Source organism: Chelonia mydas, chromosome 10, assembly GCF_015237465.2.
Source record: "Chelonia mydas isolate rCheMyd1 chromosome 10, rCheMyd1.pri.v2, whole genome shotgun sequence".
Taxonomy (NCBI): domain Eukaryota; kingdom Metazoa; phylum Chordata; order Testudines; family Cheloniidae; genus Chelonia; species Chelonia mydas.
In genome coordinates, this window is record NC_051250.2 from 7,733,160 (window position 1) to 7,751,279 (window position 18,120).

Sequence of the window (18,120 nt, forward strand, 5' to 3'; positions counted from 1 at the left end):
CAACGCATCCGGCCCCATGGACTTGTGCTCGTCCAGCTTTTCTAAATAGTCCCGAACCACTTCTTTCTCCATAGAGGGCTGGTCACCTCCTCCCCATGCTGTGCTGCCCAGTGCAGCAGTCTGGGAACTGACCTTGTTCGTGAAGACAGAGGCAAAAAAAGCATTGAGTACATTAGCTTTTTCCAAATCCTCTGTCACTAGGTTGCCTCCCTCATTCAGTAAGGGGCCCATATTTTCCTTGACTTTCTTCTTGTTGCTAACATACCTGAAGAAACCCTTCTTGTTACTCTTAACATCTCTTGCTAGCTGCAACTCCAGGTGTGATTTGGCCTTCCTGATTTCACTGCTGCATGCCCGAGCAATATTTTTATGCTCATTCCAGGTCATCTGTCCAATCTTCCACTTCTTGTAAGCTTCTTTTTTGTATTTAAGATCAGCAAGGATTTCACTGTTAAGCCAAGCTGGTCACCTGCCATATTTACTATTCTTTCTACACATCGGGATGGTTTGTCCCTGTAACCTCAATAAGGATTCTTTAAAATACAGCCAGCTCTCCTGGACTCCTTTCCCCCTCATGTTATTCTCCCAGGGGATCTTGCCCATCAGTTCCCTGAGGGAGTCAAAGTCTGCTTTTCTGAAGTCCACTGTTCGTATTCTGCTGTTTTCCTTTCTTCCGTGTGTCAGGATCCTGAACTCGACCATCTCATGGTCACTGCCTCCCAGGTTCCCATCCACTTTTGCTTCCCCTACTAATTCTTCCGGTTTGCGAGCAGCAGGTCAAGAAGAACTCTGCCCCTAGTTGGTTCCTCCAGCACTTGCACCAGGAAATTGTCCCCTACATTTTCCAAAAACTTCCTGGATTGTCTGTGCACCGCTGTATTGCTCTCCCAGCAGATATCAGGGTGATTGAAGTCTCCCATGAGAACCAGGGCATGCGATCTAGTAACTTCTGTGAGTTGCCAGAAGAAAGCCTCGTCCACCTCATCCCCCTGGTCCGGTGGTCTATAGTAGACTCCCACCACGACATCACCCTTGTTGCTCACACTTCTAAACTTAATCCAGAGACTCTCAGGTTTTTCTGCAGTTTCATACCTGAGCTCTGAGCAGTCATACTGCTCCCTTACATACAGTGCAACTCCCCCACCTTTTCTGCCCTGCCTGTCCTTCCTGAACAGCTTATATCCATTCCATTCAGCACAGCTTATTTTATCAGCCATTTAAACAAAACAGAATCTAACGCATCTCTAGCTAGATTACTTACTAAGTTCTAAGACTCCATTCCTGTTCTGTTCCTGGCAAAACAACACACAGACAGAGAGACCCTTTGTTTCTCCCCCCTCCAGCTTTGAAAGTATCTTGTCTCCTCACTGGTCATTTTGGTCAGGTGCCAGCGAGGTTATCCTAGCTTCTTAACCCTTTACAGGTGAAAGGGTTTTTCCTCTGGCCAGGAGGGATTTTAAAGGTGTTTACCCTTCCCTTTATATTTATGACAAGAGCGTAACTGGGAGCACAGGTGCTGTAGAGCTTGTGAGGAACCCTCTGGGTCTGGCATTACTCCACAGCAAGTTTTCCTTTTGGGGCCAGGGCATGCAGTCACCTAGGGAAGGAGATGGTCTCTCAGAAGCGGACTGGAGCGAGTGAAGATGGCCCTGCTGCTGCCTCTGGATTTTGGGCCTGAAGGCAGAGTTCTATGAATAGGGCAGGTTGGGGAACTCCTCTTCCCCTCAGTAGTTATGGACAAAGCTGGCTCAGGGTAGTTCCCAGCTGGTCTAAGATCCAGGAAAGCAGGCTTGCTGGGAAATGTAGTCCTTCCTGGCAGCCTTTTTGTAGTCCTAGCCTGGGGCAAAGCATGTTGGGAAATCAGGGACGGGTATAAACCCTGATCTGCTCTAAATTTAGAGAGACCTGAAAGGAAGTAGGTTACGTTGATGGGGCTTGCCCAGTGCTTGATTTGTTCCAGGGCTGAGCCCCAGCATCTCTGGGCTTGGCGGTTCATAGCCCTGGCACCTCTGGGCTTGCTGTGTCAGCTATGAAAATAAAAAAATTGCTCCAGCCCCGGCACCTCTTTCATTACAAATTAAGCCCTGTGCTCTCTGAATGCTTTAGGTAAATGAAGTGACTTGACTTTGCTTTGTAAATGTTTAGAGTGCAGCTCTGAGGATTCTGTTTTGTGGAGGATCTGGAAGTTTGGGTTCTGATTCGGAATGGAAAGCAAAACACTTTGAAATTCTCTGTGAAACAGAGCCCACTTAGTGGGCTGCCCTGGGGTTACTCAGATTCCAGGTAGCTGACGAGCCATGAGCTTGGGAACGGGTTTTCTGGCTCCTGGTCAGCTGACCAAAGGGAGGTGGCTGAGCTGGTAGGAAAGCAGGCAGGCTTGGAAACCTGCCTGGATTCTGGGGGGGATTTCCTTGAAATTGAGCCACCTCTGTGAAATGTGTCGACTTTTGTGAATTGGAAAATTCTGGTGAAACTGTCTCTTGTCAGCCAGCTCTACTTTGAAGCACGCTTCTGTGAGGAGGGTCAAGGCCACGAGTTCTTTATACTGCAAGCTGAAACAAAGCCCCTGGGCCAGGATCTTCCTCTTCTGTCAGCAGCGTGGGCCTGCCAGTCTGTCCAGGGCTTGCCCTGCTACATAGTCTTTATCAGCAAAGGGGCATCTTTCTAGTGCGGACAGGCCCGTTGTGCTCCATTGCCATGACTGAGTAGTTGCAGTCAACCCCAGGATTTCTTTACCTGTGGCTGGGAAGAAGGGCCTTCAGTCAAGGGCTCCTGCCTTTGCACTGCCTTTCCCCCCCCCGCCCACCCGCTAACACACACACCTGTTCACTAGACCCTGAGTTCAGGGCAGCCAGCAAGGACACTTTTGGCAGTCGAGCTGTTTAGTTCTGGCTGGCTGGTAACGACAAGTGGTTGTGAGACAGATGCCTGGCCAAGTCCACCTTTGAGCTTATGGCTACTGTACTGACAGCCATTAGCTACAGAGGTCAATTAACAAACTTAAACAAAGGGAGCGGCTTATTTCTCTTGACATTAGAGCAGCAAAACATCACTTTGTGTTTGCTGTCTTCCCTCTGCCAGGCCAGTTCAGCAGTGCTGCTAATGGCCGCATAATTTTGTCACCCACGTGAGCACCTGCACTTCCATTCCGTTCTCATCAATGACTTCTCAGGGGCCGTAATGGGAATTTAAATGGTGCGTTGAGTGTTCAAACTGTAGAGAGATTCAGAGGGGCCGGAGGAGGAAGAGGCTGAGCTTTCAGCCTCTGCTCTTGGGGAAGGAGAGTTGAAAAAACCAGAAGAAAACATGACTGGCAATAGACAAAGAAGGATCAGACTAAGTAAGAAGAGCCTCTTTGTTTCGTTACCAGCTGTCAGGGTATGTCAGAGAATCAGGATAAAAAGTCTAAGCTGGCTGAGGTGGGTAGGGGCCCGGCTTTGGATACACCATTCCCTTGCTATGTGGTAAACGCTCTGCTAACAAAGGACTAGACAGTGCGCTGGGATTAAGGGAAATCTCAGGAGAGCTCACTCCTGACACATTTCCTTGCCCCTGCTTCTTCACAACCCAGTCGGCCCGGTGGCAAGACTGCGTTTCAGCCTGTTCCAGCGCAGCTGAAGTTCTTGCAGCTGCCTGTTTGGTTCCTAATCCAGGCTTTTGGGTTGTCTCTGTCACCATGCCACATCCCTGCCAGTGGGGAAGTGGCCTTCCAACCATAACACAAGTATTAGCCTCCTCTGCACTTGCTGGTTGGCTGAGGAACCCCAGGGCTTCCTGGCTGAGGTCTTGTGGTTAAAGCAGAGAGCTGGGGGCCTGGGTTTGATTCCTGACTCTGCCACAGAGGATCCTGGCATGTCACTGAGGGCCTGGTTTTCAGAGATGGTGGGTGCCTGCAGGTCCCATTGATTTCGTGCCCTTCTTGAAAATCAGGCTACTGACCTGCCAAGGCTTCAGAAGGGTGACAAGGCAGAATCCAGTGGGCTCTGAGAGCCTCACGTGGAGGGTGCTAGGGAAGTACTAAATATTAGGACAGGAAAACGTAGCTGAGGTGACCGGACTGGAACTGGCTTCAGGGCAGAGCCAAGTCTAGTGGGATTAGCCCCACTTTGCCCATCTGGTCACCCTCGTGCTGCCTACATCCACCTCTGCCTCCCAAAACAGAAACGGAGCAGATCGCTGAGTGGGGAAAGGGGGGCTCCCCTCTCTGCATGCAAACCCGGAACACTCTACAGTCCAGGGGCAGGAGGGAGAATCACTGCTTATCTCTGTCACTCCTTCATTGCTCTCTCCCGGCTTCAGCTGCTTCTTCTTCTCTCTACCTCCAGCCTGGCTGATACCTTCCCCCTTCTCCTCCGAGGTTCCTTCCTGTCCTACGAGTCTATTCTATTCCCTTCCCCACTCCCCCCTGCATACCACCAATTCACCATGCCCTCCCTTACCCAGACTGAACCCTGTCAGTTCAGCTCCCCACCCACTGGCTCAGGATGGGGTGGGCATACACATCTCCAGAACCAGCACTTACTTCCTGCCTGCCAGGCCGGCCAAGACTGAAGGACATTCAGAGGTCAGGGACATGCTGCATTTGTTGCAGGAGTTTCTGCTTCAAAAAAACTCCATTCCAGTAAAGGAGGGAATAGGGTTACAATCAGCCTTCCCCACTGGTTCTGTTGACTCTCATTTCATTCTCCCCCACCATCACAAGGACCCAGGTGCTGGGACTGCAAAATAAACAACATCCTCTCATCTGCTCTCACATCTCTGCTTCAGAAATTATAGGGGTGCTAATTATATACTCAGCACAAGCATCACTGCCATTCGCTGTGAGGAATTATCCAACTAGCGGGATTAAAGGCCTGAACCTGCTGGAGATGATCCATTTGGGTGGACATCTATCCCAGCCCACACCTCTCTCCTACAGCCTGCTCTATAGCCCATTGAAATCACTGAGAGTCTCCCTGACTGTAATGAGCTTTGGATCAGGCCCGTCATTATTATTTGTATTCTAGTAGTGTCTAAAGGGCCCCAAGCAAGATCAGGTCCCCCATTGTGCTAGGTGCTGTACATGTGCACACACAGCCACCAGACAGTTCCTACCTGAAGATCTTACTATCTAAACAGACTGTGAAACCTTATGTGGTGTTCAAACCTCATTGAGATTGGGTGCGAACACACCCTTCAATTAACATAGCTTTCCAGATGAGTTAATCAGAAGCTCCCCATCCCATCACCACCTGACCCCAAGAAAAAAAGAGCTTTTGAACCCACCCAGATGTTTGGACTGAGTGGGCAGAAGGCTTAAGTTTTTGCTGAGTATTGTGTGAGTTCTCTGTGTGTGATAAGGCAGAAGTTAGGAACTGAGAGGGAGGCAGAGGAAAAAGGCCCGAAAGCCAAGCAATACCCTGTGACTATCGTGAGACCCTGGAAAAAGCTAGAGACACCATTTGGGTTGTTGGCTAAAGAGACTTGGGGCTGTAAGCTAGGAAACTGGTCCTTTGGTTCCTGGTTCCTCCTGCGGGCGTAGAAGCAGGACTTTAAACAAGATGGCATTAAAGAAAAAAACAGATGTCATCAATTTCTACACCCAGCTGGAACATTCCAGGGCCCTGAACTTTGACTAGCCGCCCAGGTCCAAAAGGAGCAACTTGGACAAAACGAGATGGGGAAACAGTGAAGTGACTTGCCCAAGGTCACAGAAGAGGTCAGTGGCAGAGCTAGGACTACATCTCAGGTCTCCTGACTTCCAGTATTGTGCCCCACACACTGGATCCCATTTCCTCTCCAGGAATCTGGGCTACTAAAAGGACTACTGCAGGGATCTCCCCCATGGTGTCCTTTCACCTCTCCCTGTACCTAGCACTGAATGCCCATGTGAGCCATGAGGGCTCTGGCTGGTTGGCACAGGGCAGCAAAGTGGTGCTAAGTGGTTCTATCACCTACTAGAACTTGACAACCTCATACCTCTTGGGGCAGAGTCCGACTGGCAGCATACACGTGAGCAGTACTAGATGAGCAGTGAGGTTATTCTGTTCAGGTTCTTATTCTTATGTCGCACCCACATCACCATAGTGTCCAGGCATTGGATCCTCATGTGTATCCTTGGATGAAGCCAATGCCTCATCCCCATCCATGGCATCCTGATATCATGTAGAACTATTGACTTGGACAATGTGTCCCACTGTAGTCAGATGCATCCAAGTGTTTGTGTCTACGTTGCCTGCTAGTGCCCAGAAGTGGTACAAGTCAGAATGTTTCTATAGCTATTGGAGAACCATACTGATCCAAGCAAGAGGGTCTGTGTTTTCAGAGCCGAAGGTCGCGGGTGCTGTCTCTTGTGATGACTGTGGTGGCTGTAACTGTGGGTTCCTGACAGTGTCACTGTTGTATAAAATATTTTTCATCACTCTTGTGTCAGTAGCGGCTAAGGAGTCTGATGTGACAGCACAAGTTGCAGTCAGGCTCCTCATCAGCTAGGGTCGTCTTTACATAATGCCCACTGTTGTATACGCCTTTAGAATGCCAAACACGACTTCCTTTTGGCTGGCTATGGATGGGGCACTGATTCATAAACCTCCATTTTTCCTCCTCGAAGAGGATTCCCAGCCTTCCCTAGACTGTTAAGAGCACTGATGCTGCCAGTTCATGTGGTGGTATGTCCTTCATGGTTTTGGGGGCTTCTTTTCCTACAATCTTTCCTAATGCTTCCCTGCTTGTGTGCGGGGAGAGGCGCTTCCTTTGTAGCAACCAGTGGAGGGGGATATATTGGTGGGTCTCTACTCAAGCTGCGACCACAACCCTAAATTTCACTTATAATTCAGAGTAGCTGAATGTTTCTGTTGAAAGAATTCACAGTGAAACAGCTAACAATGTTGACATTCCAATTATCACCATTAGGCTTCAGAGTGAACACCCAATTTAGAGTATATCTATATACGTGTGTATGGTTTCAGCCTGTCACTCTGCAGACTCAGGCAGACAGCAATGATTGTAGTCAAATTCAGGTTTCTTTTTTAACTATAAGGGCTAAACTTTTTATTAAGTAAAAACTTAAATTCTTTAGAAATTGAAGGGGCAACCAGAGAATTTGAGTGCATGAGTCCCACCCGATCTGATCACTGTTGGCGATGTGACTTCTTCAGAAGCAGAACTGGTGGGCTCAGGGAACTATACCCAGCTGTCTTTAGCCAAAATGCCATAGATAGTAGCGGGAATATACAAAAAATGAATGAATCTTCCTTAAAATAGCTGAGACTTGGTGGATCTGAATTTTATCCGTAATAAAACAGGTTTTTGTCACCAGCTCGCATTGTGCCAGATGGAACGCTGTATGTGTTTGCTGACGCTTCTGATTCCGAAGCGAATGCTAAATATAGGTTGTAGGCATTGCCATAAATTAAAGAAAAGGCATCTCTGACTGGCTTGAGCCTGCCTAATGGACACGCAGACTCTGTCTGGAAGTGCAGGGATTATGCTATGGCTGTATATATTTCAGGTCTGAATAGGGCTATTAGTTTGGGGTGGGTCTCCTTGCTTCTGTGTTCAGTGTCTTTAGGAACAGATTGTCTTTATTTTCAGGGAGGAATGTTACACAGCCCAGAGGGGATGAGCTGTAGGACTCTGAGGTAGTGGGGGGGGCTGGGCGAGGCTGCCCTCTGTCCCTAGGCGCCCTGGATGTATGAGGTTGGAGCATGGAGTCCCCGGGTATAGAAGGCAGCTCCAGGAGCCGAGCCCAGCCCCCCACTGTCTCAGCTGGGCTCTGCACAGTGCAAGGATCCACTTGCAGGTGTCCGGCTCTGTGCTGTGCCATTTAGCTATGTCTGCAAATTTGGAATTTTGGAGGGCTTCCCCCCACTGCTCTACAGCCCTGGATGTTTGTCTGGCTTCCCTTGCACCCGAGCTCCAGCCCTTTTGTGGTGGCTTCCCACTCCTGCAGCCTTGCTTCCTTCAACCCTAGCTTTTCTGCCCTGACTTTCCCCAGCCCATGCAGGAACGTCATGTATAAATACAACTCTTACACAAATCAAAGCTCTTCGGTGTCTTGTTAGGTGCAAGGAAACTGGCATGGCACCACCTATAACAGGTTCCCCCCACCTCAGCCTAAGGATAGTGCGGGGGCTTGGAGGGAGGTTTGTGCTGCTCTGTTGGGAGATGGATAGGACCCTGCTCTTCTCACTGTGCATGGGGTCTTGCAAAACATAACTCTGGCCCTGCCTATAAAACCACCAGATCAGGCCCCGGCCGCACCCTGGGAGGGGCTGAGAACCAACCACAGCAACCCTTGAAATCAATACCAGAGGAGAGGGGTGGTCCCCTCACAGGATCAACCGTCTTGTGTTGCGGAAGGGCACCAATCAGGATCGGCCCCGTGGGACTAGGGGCCACGCAGGCACGTTCGGAGGCACGGTCCCTGTCCTGAGCTGACACTGATAAAGAGGGATGAAAGGCCCGGCTTGGCTGCAGACTTTGGGAAGGACCTATCGATCTGCCCCCTCCTCCCTGGCACTGGTCGTGACCGCCACGCCACTGGACAACTGCCTAACCACAGGGCGAAGTCCAGCGCAGCCTTGCCTTGCCAGAGCCCCACCGAGTCGGCCCCACCAAACCCCTCCGGCCGGCAGAAGGTGGCACCCCACTAAAAAAGGTCAGTGAGTCCCAACTTAATTTCCATCCCGCCCTGGCCTGACTCCCTGGGGCCAGTGGCTGCAACCCAGGGGAGAACTGGCTCGAGCTCAGCTCACTGGAACATGCTGCTCTGAGCCTGGAGGCTTTTGCGAAGCACTCAGCCGCCCTGCGTCCTCTGGGCCTTGTAGTTCTCCGCAGAGAAGCCGCTGGGAAGCCTGGGTGGAGGAAACTACACTTCCCAGAATGCCCTGGCAGGGTTTAAAGTGATAACCAGGAAGCAGGGCTGGGTGCTTGCTGGGGGGAAGGGCTGTCACAGCTGATCAGGGGGTGAGGGCGTCCAGAGGTTCCACTGAATGCCCCTCACCCCCAGCCTGGGGATGGCTTGTGTCCACACAGGTTATAAAAGGCTCAGGGGCTGGTCAGTTTAGGAGATAAGCTGAACTTTGAATGCTGGCAGGTGGTGCTTTGCCATCCCACTTGGACTGCTGTGGAGGACTGAGTAATTTGGATTATAGCAAGGTATTGGTTGCAAATTTTGCTGTTCATTTGTGCAGTGGTTTTGTGTGTGTGGTGGGGGAAGCATGAGGCGTGCTTTCATTCGCTAGGATTTAAAAATAGGGCTTAGAGAGCAGCTAATCGTGTGCATTAACTAGCTTCCCTGGTCTGTAACATTGACACACACACCCAGGGGTGGGGTCAGGCAGTTAGTTTGTCAGTGGATTTCAGTTTGTACTTCCTGATTTAGGGATAAATAGGTAAAATCAGGGGCAGTTCTGTGTGAGGCAGTGGTGTTAACCAGACTGTTTTGCACAACAGAATCTGACCGAGGGAATCATAGTTATGACCTGACACTAACATACAAAAATATTGTCATCCATCAGCATTCTTATGTTCTGTGCAGAGCTGCACTGATAAATATCTTCTCCTCCCCCTCTCCCCGTTATTCCTTTGAAATTGGTGCAGGACTCGGGACCAGCTCGGCTTTAGTGGGAGGCGGTGGAGGGAAAGGGCCTTTATCTGTCATTAGCTGCTGCTTTGGGGTTATGTTGACCTCACATCATTTGCTTTTGCTATCAGTGTACTGGCAGTTACAACTAAGCCATTAATAGCCAAGGTATTTTTTTGTCTCTTTCAGAAGTCCTTCTGCAGAGTTTAATAACAATTTGTATGGAAGCACTGCTCTTAGTCCCTCACCTCACCCCACTCCCGTGTTATTGCAAATGTCAGTGATTTAGGAGGAGTGAACATTCCTAAAATGATCTGACCACATTTTGGCAGAGTATTGTGTCTTGTGTTTACATTGTAATTCTTGCAGCTGCTTTGCTCCGTACTGAGAATCAAAGCAGGGAGGAGGGGGAGGTTGTTTTCTCAGCTGTTATAGGCCATCCTCCTGCTTGTGAGCTGCTGAGCACTCTCCAGTCCTGCTGACTTCGGTGAGTGTTATTTGGGGCTCTTGGTAGTCGGAACCCCGTATTGCTGCAGACGGGCATGCTGTAACGTGGATTGTTGTAAAGATGAGCAAAAATGTGAAAGCAGGAGCGCTGTGTCACACAAACCATATGTTACTTCATCAAACTATGCTGAAAACAAACCAATGTGCGTCTGGTGAATGCTACACTCCGGCTTTAGAAAACTGTGTGTCTGCTTTCATATTTATTTGCGTTGGAAGAAATCTCCAGGGTATATTTAGTTCTTCCCTGTGCATAGATATATCTGTGAGTAGTTGTGGTATTTTCATTGCCTACAAAACTAGTGACATACTATTTCACCCTTTATTTCAGTGACCTTTTAGGGTGCTAGTTTCAATATTTACCTGGATATATTCGGTCAGACGAAGCCCTCGTGTAAAGCAGATGGAACTCCCTTAACTTCAGTGGAGGTACATCCATCTATTCCAGGGCTCAGTGTGGTCCACTGTGTATATTTTAGGTACTATTGTCTTAGACGGTCGAGCCCAATGGGAGTAGAATCAGAGTCTGAGCAAGGCCGCTTTAGATGGGCACTGAGAATCCGCTCCATTTAGCGTACCTGGTTTTTCCAGCACTCCTATAACTGAAGTGTGACTCCCAGCATAATGTTTACAAAAAATTATCCAGTGGCTTGGCTGAGGAGCAACTGGGGAAAGCTGTTACTTATCTGTGTAATTACTAAACGAAATAAAGAATAGCGCGTGTGCAAAAATGTGATCCTCTTCCCCTATCCTCTCTATGATATTTGCCTTTTTAAATTGTAAATTCATCAAGGCAGGGACCATGTCTACCTCTAGGGCCATGATCCTACTATGGATGGACTGCTGAGTCTACGGGCAGCCTCACTGACATCTATGCAGTGACCCATTGCAAGAGTGCCCCCTCTCTTTGTACTGTGCACGGTCTGATGCTGGATCAGGGCCTGTGTCTGTATAGCGCCTAACACAACAGGGCCCTGGTCTTGATCCAGGCCTTTGGGCAGAGCCATAGTATAATCTAGGCCCTGTTTCATCTCTTCTATCCCCCTTTTTTAGAGCGCCCCTTTGCAAATCCCACAGTGACTATGATTTCTGTTGCTATCTTTGGGAGGAAAGTGAACAGCCCTTTTGCTGACATGAGTCTTTCTTGTCTTACCCATACAGTTACTTAGTGACTGATGTGGTGCCGAGTTCAGATTGTGCTGCGTTTGTTTTAATTTCATAACAGTACAACCCCTTGGAGAGACACCGTCCTAATGACTTGAAATTAGACGAAGGTTTCTAACCATCAGAGGAGTGAAGTTCTGGAACAGCCTTCCAAGGGAAGCAGTGGGGGCAAAAGATCTATCTGGCTTCAAGATTAAGCTCGATAAGTTTATGGAGGAGAAGGTATGATGGGGTAACATGATTTTGGCAATTAATTGATCTTTAACTATTCATGGTAAATAGGCCCAGTGGCCTGTGATGGAATGTTAGAATGGGAGGGATCTGAGTTACGACAGAGAATTCTTTCCTGAGTATCTGGCTTGTGAATCTTGCCCACATGCTCAGGGTTCAGCTGATCGCCATATTTGGGGTCGAGAAGGAATTTTCCTCCAGGGCAGATTGGAAGAGGCCCTGGGGTTTTTTTGCCTTCCTCTGCAGCATGGGGCATGGGTCACTTGCTGGAGGATTCTCTGCTCCTTGAAGTCTTTAAACCATGATTTGAGGACTTCAGTAGCTCAGACATAGGTGAGAGGTTTATTGCAGGAGTGGGTGGTGAGATTCTGTGGCCTCCATTGTGCAGGAAGTCAGACTAGATGATCATAATGATCCCTTCTGACCTTAATATCTATGAGTCTATGAATGAGTTCCCCCCTTGGCCTGCGAAAGCACAGCCAAATCTGTTTCATGCTGGCGGCAGTGAATTTGATGGGTTCTGGAGGAGAAAAGAAATTCAGCCTCCTATTAATGATGTTACTGACAATGAGTTAATAGGTCAACAAGCCAGGATGTTGCTTGTCAGGTACTGACGGGGTGCTCAGTGCTGTATGAAATGGGGGGGAGAGGAAGTCCCTGTCCTTGCCCCTCAGGGCTTAGAATTTAAATTAGGTACAGACCATACAGTCCGGACATGTTGTGCACTGGATTATTAGAAGACGGACCATTGGTTAATGCTGAGAATCCTTGTCTTTTAAGGAGACACTTGACTGAAAGGAGGACTGGTCTAGCCTCGTGTCCACAAGTCAAGGACCGCCACAAGGTCAGCCAGCAGGGATCACAGTAATCTAGGGTTGCCAACTTGGTAATATTTAAAAACCGGACACTCCAGCAGGAGTGCTAGAACCTTCCCTGCCCTGCCTTTTCCCCCCGAGGACCCACCCCTGCCCCACCTCAGGGCCCTACCCCTCTCTGCCCCCATCACTCCCTGCTTTTCCCTTTCCACCTGCTCTGCCCGGGTCAGGAGGGACTTGCCTGTGGAACCAGGGCTGGGAGCTGCAGCCACCTGATGAAGGTAGGAGGCGGCCCTGGCTGAGTAGGGGCTGGTGAAGGTGATGACCTGGAGCCTCCCCCCCCTCGCAGTAACCGGGCTTTGGGTGTCCGGTCAGTAGATTTGACTGGACACTGTCAGGTCCCCTTTTCGACTGGACTTTCAGGTGGAAAACTGGGCACCTGGCCACCGTACAGTAATCGGTAGAGCTAGGATTGATAGGAAAGGGTCCGGGTCCGAGTCAGGCTCGGGTTGGAGATCGGAGGTGTGGAATCCTAGCAAGCTAGACCTCTTCGTGGTTACCCAGACAACTTCCTGGGGCTGGCCTCCAGAGTTAAATAGAGAACATGGGCCAATCAAAAGGCCAGAGGGTGCTGTTGCTCTGATCCTTTGGGCAGCACTTCCTGGGGTGCCTAACTTCCACAGTGCTCCTTGGGTGCGGCTCTGCATGGCCTCCGGCAGTGATGCGGGAACGCCAGTTGTCCCAGGCTCTGCAGGTTCTGGTCCTATGGATCCGACCTTTTTGGGGGCAGCAGGGAGGCTTGGAGAGGAGTGGCAGATGGTGGTTGACATGGAGTGCAGCTTGCTGGTAGGAGTTGGCAGTAATGGAGCAGGCCTGGTGCCTGGAATGTGACCATGAGATGTTGGAACATGGCGTGAAAGGCGAGGCCTAGCTGGTATGGGGGAGAGGAATATGGCTGTGCGACCAGGGAGAGGAAGATGGGTTTACTCGCAGCATTTTGTAGAGGCTGGGGGTGTGGAGGGAGAAATTAGAGGCACAGAAGCCTGGCGGATGGTGTGAGTCAAGGCACGATAGAAGGGTTGCAGTGGGAATGGAGAATAGGGGATGGATATTAGGTAGGTCTTGGTATCCAGTATAGGCCTGAGCCTCCATTGGGAGTTCTGTCTGGGCAAGGAAGGGCAGGATCAGGCCTTGTGTGAGCTATTCCTGTAGCTTTGGGTGACCAGATGTCCTGATTTTATAGGGACAGTCCTGATATTCGGGGCTTTGTCTTATATAGGCACTTGTTACCCCCACCCCATGTCGATTTTTCACATTTGATATCTGGTCACCCTACTGTAGCTCCTTCCAAGCACTGTAATTTTCAGAAACACTCTGTAAGTGAACCCTTGCGGCCTCCTTCTGGATTCAGTAATTCCCCCATTTGTCCGTGATTGTAAAGCATCTGAAAGACGCCCTGTGAAATAGCTTGTGTAATTCTAGCTTTATAGCGAAAAGCACGGACAGGTTGCTGCTGAAAGAGCACAATGCGGGAATGGATTCCCGAGGTTTGAGAGAATTCAGTTCTCTGCGGCCCTTTTGCCTTGCAAAAACGGGGTTGAGCTGTAAATAAATTGCATCTGATCTAATGGCCCAGCTCTTCCCGAATCGCACTGCAATTCCAGATAATTCAGAGGACCCACGAGGCGGTCGGGAGTGTAAGTGAGCTCCTTTCTCTGTGTGTGCAAGATGAAGCTATTTCATGCTTAGTGCACTGGGTACCCTTCAGGGAAGAGGCCTCTTGCAGTCAGTCATTGCTCTCTTTTAAATATTGGTATTACTTGCACGGTGGGATCTGAGATGTGGGCTCTGAGAATCAGACTGCAGTTGGAGCTCCCATCTAGTCTTTGTGTGGCCCCTCCTTCACCATAGTATCTGAATGCTTCACCAACAGAGTGGTTCAAAAAGTGAAAACCTTCGACGGCTTGAAGTGGTCTTAGCTTCAGAACTGTTTGAAACTGACCCATTTTGCGGGTTTTTTTTTTTTTTTTTTTTGTTCTGAACTGTTTTTCAAAGTGGTTTGCAGAATGTTTTGGTTTTGCTAACCCCCAAATTGAGCTGTTTTCAATTAAAAAAAAATTGGGAAGGGAGAATAAAGGTAGGAAGAGTTTTTACAGAAAAATTGACAATATTGACAATTTTCTTTTTCAAAAAAGGCCTCCCCCTCCCCTTTTTTTTTTTTTTGATGAAAAATGTCTTGCTCAAAAGATCCTGATCCGCTTCACTCGCAAACATGGATGAATTTATTCTCCAGACACCCGAAGAGGCAGGTAGGTATAATTCCCACTTCACAGAAGGAAAACCTGAGGGCTGGAGTTGGGGTAGTAACTACCAGGTCACACAGGAAGTCTGTGGCAGAACTGGGAACTGAGCCCAAATCTCTGGAGTCTCAGTCCAGCTTTAACCACAAGACCACCTTTCCTCCCTGGTAGTGAGCTGAGGCACTAGGAAATACCATCCCCTTTTATTTAGCTCAGAAACATATATTTGGATTTTTCGCACGACACACCCTTGTGGTGCCTACCCAAATACCACCCCTCCCCCTTAAACACGTTTAGTTGTGTCTGAATCACAGATGAGAAATCTACAGTGGGGAGGGATAGCTCAGTGGTTTGAGTATTGGCCTACTAAACCCAGGGTTGTGAGTTCAATCCTTGAGGGGGCCATTTAGGGATCTGGGGCAAAAATTGGAGATTGGCCCTGCTTTGAGCCTGAGCCTCCTGAGGTCCCTTCCAACCCTGATATTCTATGATGCTATGACAGGATGGAAGTGGTTGACGCCCTTGTCTCTGAGCGCTTGCAACTTCTGCTGGTCTGGCTCTCAGAAGCACTCAGTAATCCAGTCAGGGGCAGGAGGCTCGGTATTAGGGTCACACGCGGTCCATATTTAGTACCTAGCATCCTAACACCACAAAGCACTTTGCATACCTTTCCAACATCCCTTGGGGGCAGCAAAAGGATTCGTCCACCAATGCCACTGAAGCCAGTTCTGGGGTTACACATGGCACAGTAATGCTTCGCCACAGTTTAGGACAGGAAGCGAAGAAGAATATGATATCCAGCTGACGCTCGGGAGGGAATCTAGAATGCGACGTCAGAGTCCCGATTTCAGCAGGACGCTGGCGATAATGGGCCCCTTTTACCTAAATAAATCAAGCTGTGAGCTCTTCATGATTTCAACTTTCTCTCTTTTGTTGGCGCTTCTAGCAACACAGCGTCCTTTAGTGCCCCCAGCCTCCCGGAGGTGCCTTCTACTGATCTGTACATTTCCTTCAATGTCCATTGGAAGTCTCCAGTCCAAGTGCTGACCCACTGCAACCCTGCTTAGCTTGTGGGAGCTCATGGGACCAGAATGCACAGCGATGGGACTACAGACATTTATATGGCAGGAATATACTGCAGTAGACTCAGTTGCTGGAAGAATCTGATTTACCCTTCCCATGGGCCTGTATTCAGCCTTCTAAAAGATGCAATCTAGAGGATAGCTCGTGACCATGCGAGACCGATGCCCCTGCTGACTTTGTTCCTTTCCCGCAGGTTGATTCCTCAGCCATGACACTGCTGCTCGGCTATGTCAAAATGACCGATTCCACCTTCGCTGCTGCTGTCCTTTGCATTGCTTTTAACCCGCTTTTCTGGAACGTGGTAAGTGTGCTATCCAATGTTCCCTCTACCTTTTCCCAGGCACGTGTGGGATGAATTTTGTGATGTGCACCAATATGGAGGTCATGTGTGGAGGGGGTGAAGCCGAGGGGTTCGGAATGTGGGAGGGGGCTCCAGGCTTGGGCAGAGGGTTGGGGTGTGAGTGGGGGGTGAGGACTCCGGCTGGGGGTGTGGGCTCTGGTGGGGGGGGAGGATGAGGAGTTTGGGGTGTAGGGTGCCCTGGGGCTGCAGCGAGGAGAGAGGACTCCCCCCAGCCCTCTCTCACTGCAGCAGCACCTGGGGACAGGTGCCTCTCCCCGCTGCGGCAGCTCCACGCCTGGGGAAGAGGTGCTTCTGACCGCCGTGGCCCTTGATAGGCTGCTGCACAGCTTAGAGGGAACTTAGGTGCTATCCATTCCCAAGCCGATAGATATTAACTTGGTTGTTCATTTTGGATGCCATCTGGGGCAGTGACCGTGTTTGGCCTGGTTTCCCGACTGGTCGTTTAGTCTCTGATTCCACCTGGCATTTGGCATCTTTTTCCCCCTTAGTAGAAGCCTGGAGGATTTTCAGCCCCCGACTTTTTTTTTCTCCCTTAAGGGTATGTTTAGTGCTCTGGGAACGTGGAAGGGCTGCGATGGGATGGGGTGGACTCTGTGATGCAAGTTGAGTGCTTTCTCCCTGAGAGTTTGATTCTGCCCAGTGCAGATGTGGAAAGTTGGGCTTAGAAACACGCAATTAATAAGGGGTGAATAAAGCGGAGACTTGCCTGCCGAGCGCAGCCTTCCAGTTCAGGAGCAGTCTGGGCCTGATTCAGTAAAAAGAGCACTGCTGTGAGATTACTCCTGCCTAGGAGCATCAGCGAGACCCAGGAAAGGGAGCGCTTAGCTTGATGCCTTATTTTAGCACAACGAGGATCACGTTTAAGCTCCTGCTGCCTCCGACTCGCCCACCCCTGGCCCCTAACCTGCTCCCTTGAACCCCGTGAATAAGGGAGAGTGGCTTGAAACTTACTACTTGTCAGACTGGAGGTTGCTATCCTTACGTGGGCCTGTGTGTTGCTTCTGCTTGCACTTGTGCTACAGCCTTACACCCCCTGTAGCAAGTAGCAGGATCTAGGTCTCGCTGTCTGCCCACCTGGCTCTGCTGCAGGTTGCTTAGGCCATGGCGTACACTTCTTCTCCACAGGAGGCCAAACAGAGGAGGAAATGCAGGAAGGATTTATCTTCATTTTGTTCTTGTTACTTCAAAAATGCTTCCTCTCCTAAGCCTGCCGGAGCTAGATTGTGTCTCTGTTACATTGGTGTGCAACTGGAGAATAACTCCCTGACTTTGGCACAGCCACTCCAGATTTATTGTCTGCAAAACAGAGAACAGAATGTGGCGCCTTTGACTAAGTGAAATTAACGTCATTGAATGCCATGGAATTTGGAAGCCCAGGGACCGTGTTCTGTTTGCAGCTGCTATGATCCTTTAGCAATTGCGTTTCCTGCTGAATTACTGCGAAAAGGGCTACTTAGGAAGTTGGCATGATCCCTCTTTAGAAAAAGATTAGCACCACTTCTGATACCTTGAGATGCGGATTTGCCATAATGCCTTACAACTCGAAAGTATCTGGCATCTCCTTTTGTCCCTGTTTATTGTACACTGGCTCTATACAAAGAAGACAGAGGCCCTGTCTTGAGTTCCTTAAATCAAAGGCCCTGTTCCGTTATTCCTTAAAACTCCTGAATTAACTTCAATGGGATGGCTCACATTAGTAAGGGCTGCAGGATTGGGCCCTGGATCAGATGCAGACCGTTCAATAGAGGTAGGTATAAGACACACCGGCCGGAGGATCAGTCGGGAGGTGGTGAAGATCAAGGCTTTTGCAGCAGAGCATTTTCCGAGGGAAATGAAGGGAAGGAAGGCTGCTCACTGCTGAGGAGTGGGAGGCAGTGCCAAGTGTAAAGACAACCCAGAAGGTGTGAAGATGAGAAGGATGGAGAGGGGCTTGTGAGGTGCATAGCAGGAGGTGAGCAAGAGGAAATGATAAACATTATTCAGTCCTTTATACAGCACCTATCACCATGGCAGCCAGGCACTAATAGTTACAAATATAAAAACATAAACTGCATTAGCCACCCAGGATGATTTGTTAGATAAGTCACCTGCTGCTGC

The 18,120-nt window shown here is 49.5% G+C and overlaps 1 protein-coding gene across 7 annotated transcripts in view; it reads left to right on the forward strand.

Annotated features, from left to right (window-relative positions):
* Nucleotides 1-8,866: 8,866 nt before the first annotated feature.
* The window catches only part of PEMT (phosphatidylethanolamine N-methyltransferase), a 92,949-nt gene continuing 83,695 nt past the window's right edge, over nt 8,867-18,120 (forward strand). Inside the window, exons 1-4 of one of the 7 annotated variants that reach the window (XM_043523637.1) lie at nt 8,874-9,138; nt 11,295-11,455; nt 12,245-12,308; nt 15,856-15,963. In XM_043523637.1, coding sequence (XP_043379572.1) covers nt 15,871-15,963 — 93 coding nt within the window. In that variant the 5' untranslated portion in view covers nt 8,874-9,138; nt 11,295-11,455; nt 12,245-12,308; nt 15,856-15,870. Of the gene's footprint in view, nt 9,139-11,294; nt 11,456-12,238; nt 12,309-14,509; nt 14,589-15,855; nt 15,964-18,120 lie in introns of those variants that run through there. The other 6 variants (XM_037910512.2, XM_037910511.2, XM_037910510.2 and 3 more) reach the window with 6 other exon arrangements.